The sequence below is a fragment of the Arachis ipaensis genome, chromosome B6 (genome assembly GCF_059453495.1).
Source record: "Arachis ipaensis isolate K30076 ecotype BB chromosome B6, ASM5945349v1, whole genome shotgun sequence".
Lineage (NCBI taxonomy): Eukaryota > Viridiplantae > Streptophyta > Magnoliopsida > Fabales > Fabaceae > Arachis > Arachis ipaensis.
Window position 1 is genome coordinate 14,427,767 of NC_142441.1, and position 15,568 is coordinate 14,443,334.

Genomic DNA, 15,568 nt, shown 5'->3' on the forward strand with positions numbered 1-15,568 from the left:
TATATAATTGATAAGTAGTTTAATAATGCATTAAATATTGATTTGATATAATTATAATAAAGATATGATTCTAAATTAGTATAATTATGTATTATACATTAAATATTAATTATAATAAAGATTTTTTTAATAAAATAATTTAGAATAAAAAAAAGTACATTCATTTTGGAGGAAAAACGAAATCATGAGGGATCGACACCTCACCTTCATTAGTTGGGGGAAAATCCGATTTTAGTATATTAAGTAGATATAAATATCAAAATAATAGTACTTTTTGCATGCTTAAATATTGTTGATTTGTGCAAGATGTTTACTAATTTGGTTTGTCAGCATTTATGGTTAATTGGTTATCGTTCAATTTAGATTTAAGATCTATTACATTTTTTTTTAGTTTATTTACATCCATAGATTGTTATCTTATAATGAAAATTTAAAAGTGTTTGTTTTGATATGGTGATTAATTTATAATTTTATATGTATCATATAATAGGAAATATAAGCAAAAAAATATTGCCATGTAGATTAACTTTTTTTAATTATTATTTATTATTAATTTATTTTATAAAAAAATTACGTTAATAAATATACCAAAATACCTTTATAAATAATCATAAGTAGATATATATTCTTATGATCAGTTTTATTAAAAAATTAAATAACCTCTTTTTATTATCATGATTAAAATTCTTTTACAATAAATAATTAAAATCAAATCTTAACTTAATAATCTCAAAAAAAGAAAACACGCGATTCTGTTCTTTTATATCAGTGAACAACGATTCATAAATATTAGATAAATTCAAATAAACTGAGATTGAATTGATACTGTCAAGGTACAATCTTCGTCAGGGTTCCATGAAATCATCTGAAGGAGATCTTTCTTGTTATGTGGGTTGCACTGCTTCTGAAAACTTTCTCATACAACCCAAAGAAATGTCAAGAACCAGAATCACAATGAAGAAATAAAGAACGAAGAACAGATAAATAGAAATGAAAAACAAAAATAATGTACAAGTAAAAATAGATAATTTGCAAAAAAATTAGACAAAACTATTACTCAAAAAAATAGAATGTCACTCTTTATCATTTACATATATAAAGTAAGTTATTTATAGTCTAAAGTACTAACTAACACTCAGTTACAGATATTAGAAATTGATGTAACAGAAAACTAACTATTTATTACTTGAGTCTTGATTTTTTTTATTTATTTTACTATTTAATCCAACTAAGTTAGTACTTTTCTTCACAACCCTCTCAAATTCGAGTTTGGCCTTGGAACAATTCAGTTTGAATTTTATCCTCTCAAAAATAACAGTAGTGTGAGTACACTACAAGAATTTCACAAATTTGCGATGAAATATTTTTTGTCATTAATCCGTCACTAACTTGTGAGAAATTAGTGATACATTAACGACAAAATTAATGAGCGGTCACAAAATATCCGAACTTGAGAAAAACGACTGATTAGCGAGAGATTCATGTGTAAGTTTGTTTCTCGCAGATTGACTTTTGTAGCTAAAAAAAGAGCGGGAAAAATTTTCTCGTTAATTTGTCACCAATTAATTAACTAGTGACAATGTTCTAGCAAATCAGTCACTTAGCGGTTCAATCGAATAAAAGTAAAGTAGTGAGTGATATTATTGTCACTATTCCGTCGCAAGTGTTTGATATACAATTAGCGAGAAACAATTCACACACTAGTTCGTCGCTAAATAAACTTTGTGCGAAAAGACTAATTAGTGAGGAACAGTGTTACTAGCTAATCCGTCATAAAGACTTGAAATGCATTTTGCGATGGACAAATTCCTAGCTAATTTGTCACCAAAGTTTTTATTTTTAGCGAGCAACTAGTTTCTCGCTAATTTGTCGCATAATATAATAAAAATTCAAAATTAGGGTAGCGACAGAAAACAGTTGTTGCTAACTCGTCGCAACGGATAAATTATTCAGCTAGGGAAGTGTAAACCCCGGTTAAATTAGTAGATAATTAGTTAATAAATTATTTTTTAATAAGGAGGATTAGAAATGCAAATATTATATCAAAATAGGGTAGAGCTCATCGAAACGAGAATTTTGACACTAATTTTGAAGAAAACGGTCCAAGAATGGACCGAAAGGACCGAACCAGTTGAACCGGACCTAAACCGGGCTATCGGTCCAACCGGACCAGCCCTTTTAAGTGAACCCAAGCCTTTGTCCCCCTCATTTCAACGTGAACGAAGCTGAAAGCTTCAGAGGGAAAAGAAGAACGAGACATTCCTGTAAACCCTCACGTTAACTTCCGTACGCCGTAACTTCTCCGTTCGAGCTCCGATCGCCGCACCGTTTGCGGCCACGCGTTCACCGCGTCGAGCTCTACATTTTTACCGGAACAATTTCATAGGTAACTTGCTATTTCACTCTCAGCTTCATCTTCCCCCAATTTTCGAATTTTAAGTGGGAATATTGAATTTCTTTGATTTCTGATGTTTTAGGATCCAATTAGCTTGAGAGAAACGTTCACTCTTGCTTATGTGAAGCTTGGGTAAGGTGAGGATACGATAATTCTATTTTAATTTCATTAAATTTGAGCTTTGAGTATTAAATTGGGTATATATGTATTATGAATGTGTATTAGGTTGAAAATAAATAATTGGAGCTTGAAATTGTGAATACTGGAACTTGGAGGAAGCGGATTAGTTGAGTTTTGAGGGGCTGTTTTGGTTTTGAATAAATAGCTTTGGTCGTTACGTGGAAATCGGCTAAGGTATGGTTTAGGTTTCTTGCATTTAATATATAATGTTCTGTGAAAACTTAGGCTAGATGACCATTGGATAAGTTGGAATGCAGGTGTATGTTTAATGTTTAGTAATTTATCGATGAATATATTTGGTTGAAGTTTATTGGATAATTAGTTTTTAATTTTGGATGGTGAATGTTGTGATGTTAATTTGGAGAGAATTATGGTTGAATGTTATTGTTGATTAACTAATGATTTGGTGAATTATTGATTTGAGGTATAACTATTGTGGAGGTTGTTGTGATAATGAGGTATTTTGTGTTAAAAGCCTAGGATTTGTGAACTATGATCCTTAGTTGAATTTTGGTTGTTGGATTTGAATATTGTATGAGTTTAATTGTTGATTTGAAGTAGATTTATTGTGGTGATTGTTATGATGATGAGGAAGGGTATGTTGAATTGAAAAGAAAGCAGGTTTGGACCCGAAAAGGGTGGCAAAGTCCGAGTTTTAGAGGAGATGCTGCCGAAATTTTATAAAAAATTAGAGATTTTATTTAGATGATTATTTAAAAGAGATTTAGATTTAAAGGTTATATGGTTTGATTTTGAGTTATTAAGATAGTGAGTATGTTTTAAGTTTGAAGTTTGATTCTTAGAAAAGAATGAATTATGTTTTGAATTGAAACTATTGATGGATGGAATGGGAGGTGATATAATGAAGGATAAGGATTGAATATGTTTAATATATGATGATGAATGAGATGCAATTGGGAATGATGTGGATGTTGATGAATTATAATTGAATTATTTATATGGCTTATGAATTTGAATAATCTGAGATACGAGATTCCCTGGATTAAGTGCCGTGGCTTGCCACCACGTGTACCAGGTTGAAAACTCGATACTCTGTTGACCCTACGACGTAAGTGTGACCGGTCACTATATAAATTCCCGGGAATGTTACCCCCATTGAGCAATATTGATTATTTGAGAAAAATCTATGCATAGACTCTTGGGGATGCACGTCGGGGGACAGTCTAAGGACAATTCAGACTTGTCGGGTTGGCTGGATAACCGACAGATGAGCCTCATCAGCCATAGGACAGGCATGCATCATATGCATATTACTTGAATTACTTGCTTGTGCTCTAATTGGGTGTGCCTATCTGTATTTGCCATGCTAAATGTGTATTTGTTACCTGCAGTAGTTGTAACTTTCTTGTGTTTGCCTTTATCTGTTTATTTGTCTGTGAAAATGCATGGTGGAATTGGAGGTATGGAGGAATGGCAGTATAGGACTTAGATTTAAGGTTAAGTTAAGTTAGGATTAAATATTTCTAGGAAACCACCTTTTATGGCTTCTGTTTAATACTTTAAGCTCTACAATCTGAGTGTCGGCGTTCTAGGATTGCCTCTGGCATTCCCAGGACCTTATATATTATGTGTGTGGCACCTTTACCATACTGAGAACCTCCGGTTCTCATTCCATACTATGTTGTTAATTTTCAGATGCAGGTCGAGAGGCATCTCGTTAGGCGTCTGGACTCTTGAAGCGGAGTGGTTACTGGGATATTTTGTTATGCTATGATGTATATATATGTACTTAGTTTTCTCTCCGCATGACTTATTCTTTTTGATCCTCTTAGAGGTTTATGGAGAGGCAGGATTGTGTATATGTACTTTTGGGTTTTGGATATGTAGGTATATATATGTGTAAATATTCTCCGGCCAGTCTTGACTTCGCAGGCTGAGTTAGGAGCTTGATATTTTGTATCTTTGGCACTCTATTCCTACTTCTGTTATCTTATGTTTGACAGTTACAGTTTTCTTAGCATGCAAGTTAACTCGTTCCTTGAGCGTTGCGCTTTTATCTCGCGATTTTTATTTTCCCTATCCTTCAAGGCTCCTAGCATATTATAACTCTTCTGCTATTATATGTACTTATTTTATTTTAGAGGTCGTAATACCATATCACCTTTGTTTTACGACTTAAGCGTAAAGCTTTGTGTGGTAGGGTGTTACATTAATGGTATCAGAGCAGTTCGTTCCTATAGAGCCTGAAAGACGGACTGATTGTGCTTCTGTGCATTCTCTGTATATGTGTTTATGTGCTATTAGGATATCTGATTGATATATATGGCATAAACGTTTGTGAGCATGCATTTGGAACTTAAAGCATTAGACCTGCGATATTGAGACTGATCAACTTAATATCACTTGTTTGGTGTGTATAGGGACCAGATGTCGACTCGCGGACGCGGTCGCGGGCGAGGTAGAGGTAGGACAGGCACCGTTACTCCTGTACCCACAGGGACTGATCCAGTAGACTTTATGGCTGCCTTGGGAAATATGGCTGCAGCTATGCAGGCAACAGCTGAGGCACTGGGTAATCAGATAAATCAGGGTAATCATGGGAACAATAATGATGAGGACGGTCCTATGACACTTGCTACATTTCTGAAAGTTCGCCCTCCGACTTTTAGGGGAACCTCAAATCCAACTGATGCAGATAATTGGATTCAGGCTATGGAAAGGGCGTTACAGGCACAACAGGTTCCTGAAGAGCAATGGGTTGAATTTGGGACTTATCAGTTGCAAGGTGAAGCTCAGTATTGGTGGCAGGGAACACGACGTATCCTGCAGCCTGATGGTGCTGCGATTCCTTGGGAGGTTTTCCGGACAGAGTTCTATAAGAAATACTTTCCTAATTCAGCTAGAAATGCCAAGGAACTTGAATTAATGCAGTTAAAGCAGGGACAAATGACTGTTGCTGAGTATACCAGCAAATTTGAGGAGTTATGTCGCTTTTCTCGTATCTGTCAAGGTGCGCCTGAAGATTTTGCTGAATGGAAGTGTATTAAATATGAGGGAGGTCTTCGGAGCGATATTCTGAGCTTCGTTGCCCCAATGGAGATCAGGGTGTTTTCTGAATTAGTGAATAAGAGTAGGGTGGCTGAGGATTGTGTGAGGAAGGCGGCAGCAGAGAAAGGGAGTTTGAGGATGCCTTTTCAGAGGCCTTCAGGGAGGAACTTTGCTCCGAGAGGTAGGAATTTCAAACGTGGAGGTTTTGTTTCGCAGCAGACTCAGGGTCAAGGTAATTACAGAAGGCCGAATATTACTGCTAATCAAGGAAAAAGGTTTGGGAAGCAGCCACAGCAGGATCTGAATTGTCAGAAGTGTGGAAAATATCATCCTGGAGTTCCGTGTAGATTAGGACTTGGAGTGTGCTATTCCTGTGGACATCCCGGGCATATAGCCAGTAATTGCCCTGAGAAGAAGAAGTATGAGACTGGTAGGGTGCAGCAGCCGGGGAGAGTATACACCACTTCTACCATTGGTGCTGAGGGATCTGAGACACTGATTAGAGGTAATTGTGAAATGGCTGGTAAAATCTTAAATGCTTTATTTGATTCAGGAGCAAGTCATTCATTTATTGCATTTGAAAAGGCCCATGAATTAAGATTGAGAATGGTGGTTCTAGGTTATGATTTGAAAGTATATAATGCTACTCATGAAGCTATGGTGACTAGGATAGAATGTCCACAAGTTCCCTTTCAAGTACAACAGCGTGAATTTGTGCATGATTTGATTTGTTTGCCTATGACTGGTCTTGATCTCATTTTGGAATTGGATTGGTTATCCAAGAATCATGTTTTGCTTGATTGTTCTGAGAAGTCAGTACAGTTTATGCCAGAAGGGTCAGAAGCACCGGTTGTGGTGAATAGTTACTATTTGAACTCTATGATAGTAAACTGTTCTGGAACCGAATGTCAGGGTATTATGTTATTAACTGCGGGAGTATCAGGTGATGATCAGAGTTTAGAGCAAATTCCGGTTGTATGTGAATTTCCAGATGTGTTTCCGGATGATATTAATGAATTCCCACCTAACCGAGAGGTTGAATTTGCAATTGAGTTGGTACCTGGATCCGGTCCAATTTCAATTACTCCTTATAGGATGTCGCCTTTAGAAATGGCTGAACTGAAAGCTCAGCTGGAAGATCTGTTGGGTAAGCATTTTATCCGACCAAGTGTTTCTCCGTGGGGAGCGCCAGTGTTACTGGTAAAGAAGAAGGATGGGAGTATGCGGCTGTGTGTCGATTATCGGCAATTGAATAAGATTACTGTGAAGAATAAATATCCGTTGCCTAGAATCGATGATCTAATGGATCAGTTACAGGGTGCCGGTGTATTTTCTAAGATTGATTTGCGATCCGGATATCATCAGATAAGGGTTAGAGACGAGGATATTCCGAAAACTGCTTTCAGAACCCGTTATGGTCATTATGAGTATACAGTGATGTCTTTCGGGTTAACTAATGCCCCGGCAGTATTTATGGATTATATGAACAGGATTTTTCGACCGTATCTGGACAAGTTTGTTATTGTCTTCATTGATGACATTCTTGTTTATTCTAAGACTGAAGAGGAACATGCTGATCATTTGCGAACTGTGCTGCAAATTCTGAGAGACAGGAAGTTATATGCTAAGCTATCTAAATGTGAGTTCTGGAAGAGTGAAGTGAAGTTTCTTGGCCACGTGGTGAGTAAGCAGGGGGTAGCTGTGGATCCTGCTAAGGTGGAAGCAGTGATGAATTGGGAGCGACCAACTTCAGTGACAGAGATCAGGAGTTTCTTAGGTTTGGCAGGGTATTATCGCAGATTCATTAAGGGATTTTCACAGCTCGCCTTACCTTTAACTAAGTTGACTAGGAAGGATACACCTTTTATCTGGACTCCGGAATGTGAAGAGAGTTTCCAGGCATTGAAGCACAGGTTGACTACTGCACCTGTATTGGTATTACCTGAACCAAGTGAATCGTTTGAAGTGTATTGTGATGCATCTCTGAAAGGGTTGGGGTGTGTTTTGATGCAGCACCAGAATGTTGTAGCATACGCCTCACGGCAGTTAAGGCCGCATGAGATGAACTACCCGACACATGATTTAGAACTTGCTGCTGTTGTGTTTGCTTTAAAGATTTGGAGGCACTACCTCTATGGCGTTAAGTTTCATGTTTTCTCAGACCATAAGAGTTTGAAGTATCTTTTTGAGCAGAAAGAGTTGAATATGCGTCAGAGGAGGTGGATGGAGCTTCTGAAAGATTATGATTTTGAATTGAATTATCATCCAGGAAAAGCGAACGTTGTGGCGGACGCTTTGAGTCGGAAGTCTTTATATGCAGCTTGGATGATGCTACGGGAGGAAGAGTTACTAAAGGCATTTCAAGGTTTGAATTTGGGAGTTAGAGAAGAATTTGGAATTTTATGTTTGAGTCAGTTACAGATTTCAAGTGATTTTAAATCAGAACTTCTGAAGGCTCATCAAGATAGTGAAGCGTTACGTAAGGTATTACCAGCAGTTGAACAGGGAAAACAGTGGAGAATGTCAAAAGGTCAGGATGGTTTATGGAGGTTCAAGAACCGGATTATTGTGCCTGATGTTGGAGACCTACGACAAAGTATCTTGAAGGAAGCTCACAAGAGCGGGTTTTCAATTCACCCAGGGAGCACTAAAATGTATCAGGATCTGAAAGCGATGTTCTGGTGGCCAGGTATGAAGAATGATGTGGCATTGCATGTATCTAAATGTTTAACGTGTCAGAAGGTTAAGATTGAGCATCAGAGACCATCAGGGACCCTTCAGCCTTTGGAGATTCCACAATGGAAATGGGAGAGTATCGCAATGGATTTTGTGATAGGTTTGCCTAGAACCCGATCTGATTGTGACGCTATTTGGGTGGTTGTGGATCGACTGACAAAATCAGCTCACTTTCTTCCTATCCGAATAAGTTGCACAATGGAGGAATTGGCTCGAATGTATATCAAAGAGATTGTCAGGTTGCATGGTGTGCCTTCTACTATCATATCTGACAGAGATCCTCGTTTCACATCAAGGTTCTGGGGAGCTTTTCAGCGTGCATTTGGGACTCAGTTAAGCTTGAGTACTGCGTATCACCCTCAGACAGATGGTCAGTCAGAAAGAACTATTCAGACCTTGGAAGATATGCTAAGAGCTTGTGTTTTGGACCAACCGGCGAGCTGGGACCGGTATATGCCATTAGTAGAGTTTGCTTATAATAATAGCTATCATGCGAGCATCGGAATGGCTCCATATGAGGCTCTGTATGGCAGGAAATGTCAATCTCCATTGTGTTGGTATGAAACTGGAGAAAGGAGTTTATTAGGGCCTGAGATGATAGCCGAAACGACTGAGCAGATAAAGAAGATTCGTAGTCGAATGCTTATAGCCCAAAGCCGCCAAAAGAGCTATGCTGACCAGAGGCGAAAGCCTTTGGAGTTCGAAGAAGGAGAACATGTCTTTTTGAAAGTTACACCAACCACTGGAGTGGGAAGAGCTATTAAGACCAAGAAACTGAATCCCCGTTATATTGGACCGTTTGAGATTCTGAAAAGAATTGGACCAGTGGCTTATAGAATTGCCTTACCGCCATACCTTTCGAATTTGCACGATGTATTTCATGTATCACAGCTTCGGAAGTATAATCCTGATGCAAGTCATGTTCTAGAACCAGAACCAATTCAAGTGAGAGAAGATCTAACACTCCCAGTAATTCCGGTGAGGATTGATGACACCAGTGTTAAACGATTACGAGGAAGGGAAGTATCATTGGTAAAAGTAGCTTGGAGACGAGCTGGTATCGAGGAACATACCTGGGAACTCGAATCAGATATGCGAAAGGACTATCCACATCTCTTTTCAGGTAACTATATTTGAATTTTGAGGGCAAAATTCTTTATTAGGTGGGTAGAATGTAAACCCCGGTTAAATTAGTAGATAATTAGTTAATAAATTATTTTTTAATAAGGAGGATTAGAAATGCAAATATTATATCAAAATAGGGTAGAGCTCATCGAAACGAGAATTTTGACACTAATTTTGAAGAAAACGGTCCAAGAATGGACCGAAAGGACCGAACCAGTTGAACCGGACCTAAACCGGGCTATCGGTCCAACCGGACCAGCCCTTTTAAGTGAACCCAAGCCTTTGTCCCCCTCATTTCAACGTGAACGAAGCTGAAAGCTTCAGAGGGAAAAGAAGAACGAGACATTCCCGTAAACCCTCACGTTAACTTCCGTACGCCGTAACTTCTCCGTTCGAGCTCCGATCGCCGCACCGTTTGCGGCCACGCGTTCACCGCGTCGAGCTCTACATTTTTACCGGAACAATTTCATAGGTAACTTGCTATTTCACTCTCAGCTTCATCTTCCCCCAATTTTCGAATTTTAAGTGGGAATATTGAATTTCTTTGATTTCTGATGTTTTAGGATCCAATTAGCTTGAGAGAAACGTTCACTCTTGCTTATGTGAAGCTTGGGTAAGGTGAGGATACGATAATTCTATTTTAATTTCATTAAATTTGAGCTTTGAGTATTAAATTGGGTATATATGTATTATGAATGTGTATTAGGTTGAAAATAAATAATTGGAGCTTGAAATTGTGAATACTGGAACTTGGAGGAAGCGGATTAGTTGAGTTTTGAGGGGCTGTTTTGGTTTTGAATAAATAGCTTTGGTCGTTACGTGGAAATCGGCTAAGGTATGGTTTAGGTTTCTTGCATTTAATATATAATGTTCTGTGAAAACTTAGGCTAGATGACCATTGGATAAGTTGGAATGCAGGTGTATGTTTAATGTTTAGTAATTTATCGATGAATATATTTGGTTGAAGTTTATTGGATAATTAGTTTTTAATTTTGGATGGTGAATGTTGTGATGTTAATTTGGAGAGAATTATGGTTGAATGTTATTGTTGATTAACTAATGATTTGGTGAATTATTGATTTGAGGTATAACTATTGTGGAGGTTGTTGTGATAATGAGGTATTTTGTGTTAAAAGCCTAGGATTTGTGAACTATGATCCTTAGTTGAATTTTGGTTGTTGGATTTGAATATTGTATGAGTTTAATTGTTGATTTGAAGTAGATTTATTGTGGTGATTGTTATGATGATGAGGAAGGGTATGTTGAATTGAAAAGAAAGCAGGTTTGGACCCGAAAAGGGTGGCAAAGTCCGAGTTTTAGAGGAGATGCTGCCGAAATTTTATAAAAAATTAGAGATTTTATTTAGATGATTATTTAAAAGAGATTTAGATTTAAAGGTTATATGGTTTGATTTTGAGTTATTAAGATAGTGAGTATGTTTTAAGTTTGAAGTTTGATTCTTAGAAAAGAATGAATTATGTTTTGAATTGAAACTATTGATGGATGGAATGGGAGGTGATATAATGAAGGATAAGGATTGAATATGTTTAATATATGATGATGAATGAGATGCAATTGGGAATGATGTGGATGTTGATGAATTATAATTGAATTATTTATATGGCTTATGAATTTGAATAATCTGAGATACGAGATTCCCTGGATTAAGTGCCGTGGCTTGCCACCACGTGTACCAGGTTGAAAACTCGATACTCTGTTGACCCTACGACGTAAGTGTGACCGGGCACTATATAAATTCCCGGGAATGTTACCCCCATTGAGCAATATTGATTATTTGAGAAAAATCTATGCATAGACTCTTGGGGATGCACGTCGGGGGACAGTCTAAGGACAATTCAGACTTGTCGGGTTGGCTGGATAACCGACAGATGAGCCTCATCAGCCATAGGACAGGCATGCATCATATGCATATTACTTGAATTACTTGCTTGTGCTCTAATTGGGTGTGCCTATCTGTATTTGCCATGCTAAATGTGTATTTGTTACCTGCAGTAGTTGTAACTTTCTTGTGTTTGCCTTTATCTGTTTATTTGTCTGTGAAAATGCATGGTGGAATTGGAGGTATGGAGGAATGGCAGTATAGGACTTAGATTTAAGGTTAAGTTAAGTTAGGATTAAATATTTCTAGGAAACCACCTTTTATGGCTTCTGTTTAATACTTTAAGCTCTACAATCTGAGTGTCGGCGTTCTAGGATTGCCTCTGGCATTCCCAGGACCTTATATATTATGTGTGTGGCACCTTTACCATACTGAGAACCTCCGGTTCTCATTCCATACTATGTTGTTAATTTTCAGATGCAGGTCGAGAGGCATCTCGTTAGGCGTCTGGACTCTTGAAGCGGAGTGGTTACTGGGATATTTTGTTATGCTATGATGTATATATATGTACTTAGTTTTCTCTCCGCATGACTTATTCTTTTTGATCCTCTTAGAGGTTTATGGAGAGGCAGGATTGTGTATATGTACTTTTGGGTTTTGGATATGTAGGTATATATATGTGTAAATATTCTCCGGCCAGTCTTGACTTCGCAGGCTGAGTTAGGAGCTTGATATTTTGTATCTTTGGCACTCTATTCCTACTTCTGTTATCTTATGTTTGACAGTTACAGTTTTCTTAGCATGCAAGTTAACTCGTTCCTTGAGCGTTGCGCTTTTATCTCGCGATTTTTATTTTCCCTATCCTTCAAGGCTCCTAGCATATTATAACTCTTCTGCTATTATATGTACTTATTTTATTTTAGAGGTCGTAATACCATATCACCTTTGTTTTACGACTTAAGCGTAAAGCTTTGTGTGGTAGGGTGTTACAGGAAGTGTTCCTTGCTAATTAGTCGCTAAAGTGGAAATACGGATATTGAGTGCCTAGGACCTAAGTAGCAAGAAATTTGCGACCGTTTAACAACTGACACACTTTATTCGCTGATTTCAAGTCGCTGATTAGCAGGCGAAATATATTTGTCGCTAAGTTATCGCAAGTTTAATTTAGCGAATGACTTGGCAACGACAATATTGTCGCAAAGCAAAAGTTATATCCTACCTATTTTGTAACAAATTACTCGCTAATCTCGTTGGAAATCCGTCGCAGAGTTATAACAAATCTAAAGCTCACAGAGAAAATGTTAGAAGTAACTGGTCGCAATTGAGTCACTAATCAAAAGCTTATTTAGTGAGGAATTAGCAATCGCTTAACAACTGATAGACTTTCCTCACTTATTTCATGTTACTACTAATTTGTGAGGAAACACGTTAGTCCTTATTCTGTTACTATTTTAACTAGCGGCTCACGTGCCTGTTCAACCGCTTTTCTATTAAGTTTAAGAAATTAAATTTATATTTTTATTTTTAAAATTATAAATTTAATATTAATAATTAAAAATAAATTATAAAAAAATAAAATACCTTAAGTTATTTAATATGTAAAATGTATAAAATAAATAAATTTAATTTAAAAAACAAGATTAAAAAAATATTTTGTGTTATTATGTATAACAAAGTCAATATAAACACTTACTAATATTATATAAAGATTAGTTATGTATAAATATTATTAAATTTTTATATCTGCTTTAAATTAAATAAGATTGAAAAAATAAACAACAAATTTACAAATATTTATAAATTTTTTATTTTGATTGTTATCTATAATAATAACATAATGATTTTAGTATTATACTTAAATTAATTCAAATTTTATTATTCTATACATTAAAAAAATTAAATAACTCATAAAACTTAAATTTTTTTTATTTTTTTATTTTTATTTATTAATAATTTATTATTTACAAAATTTTAATCTTTTTATCTCAAATTTATGATTTAAAAAATATAAAAATTAATTTTTATTCGTTCCAACCCAGTTTTTCCCTTCTCCCTCCTGATCTGAACTAGCACACCAACCTTAAGGCTCATCGTCTCTCTTTCTTGGGTCTCGTTCTCGTCACTCTCTCCCTCAAGCTCTCTCACCTCTCTCATGCCACTCTTGTTTTCAGCGTCTCACTGTCTCAAACTCAGTCACCGCCTTCCTGTGCTCGTGGTTGTCTTCTTGCTTCGGATTCAATTTGACCCTCAAAATTTAAATAAACACAAATTGGATCCTAAAATTTGTAATTATAACTCGCATTAGCCCTTGAGCTATCAAATATTTTATATGGATGATCAAGATTAAACTAAAAAGTCATAAAACATTTTAAAGTGTTCGTCCATTCATTATACATACAAATTAATTAAATTTGTATTGACAAAATAACATATCTCATTTATATACCTTTATCATTTTTTGTTTTTTTTTAACGGTATTTCTTAACTCGACAAGTAAAGAATTAATATGTTATAGGTCGGAGTTTTATTTAACAGTTTGTCAATAGTCAATGAATTGTTACATATACAAGATGAGATTCGAATGCCAAATACTAATTTTCTATTTGTTTATATGATATATATTGTTCTATAAATTATACTTTAAATAAATTTTTATTATATACAAAATATCCAATAATATATATTTAATTAAATTAAATTGATTTATGGGATTTTGTTTATGAAAACATAAATTTTGAAATATAAAAATATTCTTAAATTAAAAGAGAAATACAAATTATTTTAGTTTATTTACTTTAATATAAGATCGTTGATATTTACATAAATATTTTTGTATTTATTAAAAAAATCTTATCTACTTTATAAAAGATTCTTTAAAATTTAAATTCTTTTCTAAAAAATCAAAAATAAAAAATTGAAAACAAAAGAAAAAAAGTAGTAACTCAAAAAAAAAAACGTTTAATTTAAAAAATTGAAAACGTACCTACAACTATAAGGTGAATTCTACTCTACTCTTTCTAAAATAAAAGATAATATATATATATATATATATATATATATATATATATATATAATGACGATAATCCTTTCACAAAAGAAAAATAAAAATAAAAGACTTTAAAAAATATGAAAAAAATAGGAAAAACAAAGTTTATCAATGACTAACTTTTCAATAATATGTATCTTGTGTTTGTCGTCGTCCTTCTGATTTTTGATTTTTTGGGCAGCAAATATGTCGTCAATAAAGTTATCAAACAACTCAACCTCATCTGCTTTCGAATTGTAATCTGCATCTTCCGAAAATATATTAGCTATTGTAAAATAAATAATTAAGGAAGATATAATAAATATAAAATAAGAAAGTGTAAATAGAAAACTCTAGAATTACTATTCAGCACAATTACTATCATAATATAATTAATATATTGATATTGTAGTAAAGAATATAAAAGAGGGAGAATAGTATAAGAAAGAGAGAGTGAAGAATGTTTTTATTGCTGTGTATGTTACGTGAGAATTTTTCCTCTATTTATAGATACAAAAATTCAAATATCAACCTTCATTAATTCTTAATCTGTATTCAGAAGTTAATCTTTGAAAAACTCAGCCGCCCATATTAATAAATGGGCATTCATTCCATCCTTATCACAACACTCCCCCTTGGATGCCTATTTAGGATTATTGCCTCGTTAAAACCTTACTAAAGAAAAACCCAGTGGGAAAAAAATCTTAGTGAAGGAAAAAGAGTACAATATCCTTTAGTGATGGGGACTGCCTCATTAAAAACCTTGTCAAGAAAAACCCAATGGGAAAAAAACCTGACCAAGGAAAAAAGAGTACAGTCTCCCCCTCTTGTCGACATCATTTAATATCTTGAAATCGATGCATCCCAATCTGATGTACCAATTTTTCAAAAGAGGAATTTGGGAGTGACTTTGTGAATAAATCTGCCAGATTGTCAATTGAGCGGATCTGTTGGATATCAATTGTTCCTTGATGTATCCGCCTTTAAGTTGAGCAATGCATGCTGTATTATCTTCAAACAGGACAGTTGGAGCTATCTTATGATCAATCAGTCCATATGATGACATAATATATTGGATCAAACTCCTCAGCCAAAAACACTCGCGACTAGTTTCATGTATCGCTAGTATTTCAACATGATTAGAGGATGTTGCTATAATTGTCTGTTTCGTGGACCTCCATGATATAGTTGTACCACCATATGTGAATAGGTATCCTGTTTGAGATCTCCTTTTATGTGGATCAGACAAATATCGAGC

General features: G+C 35.2%; 1 protein-coding gene across 1 annotated transcript; it reads left to right on the forward strand.

Moving 5' to 3' along the window:
- The first annotated feature begins 2,534 nt into the window (after window positions 1-2,534).
- On the forward strand, window positions 2,535-12,087 carry LOC148554681 (uncharacterized). The gene is made up of 3 exons (XM_088491586.1): window positions 2,535-2,749; window positions 4,957-6,089; window positions 11,763-12,087. The coding sequence occupies exons 2-3, from the start codon at window positions 4,964-4,966 to the stop codon at window positions 11,786-11,788; spliced, it is 1,152 nt and encodes a 383-aa protein (XP_088347712.1). The 5' UTR covers window positions 2,535-2,749; window positions 4,957-4,963; the 3' UTR covers window positions 11,789-12,087.
- Window positions 12,088-15,568: the final 3,481 nt, after the last annotated feature.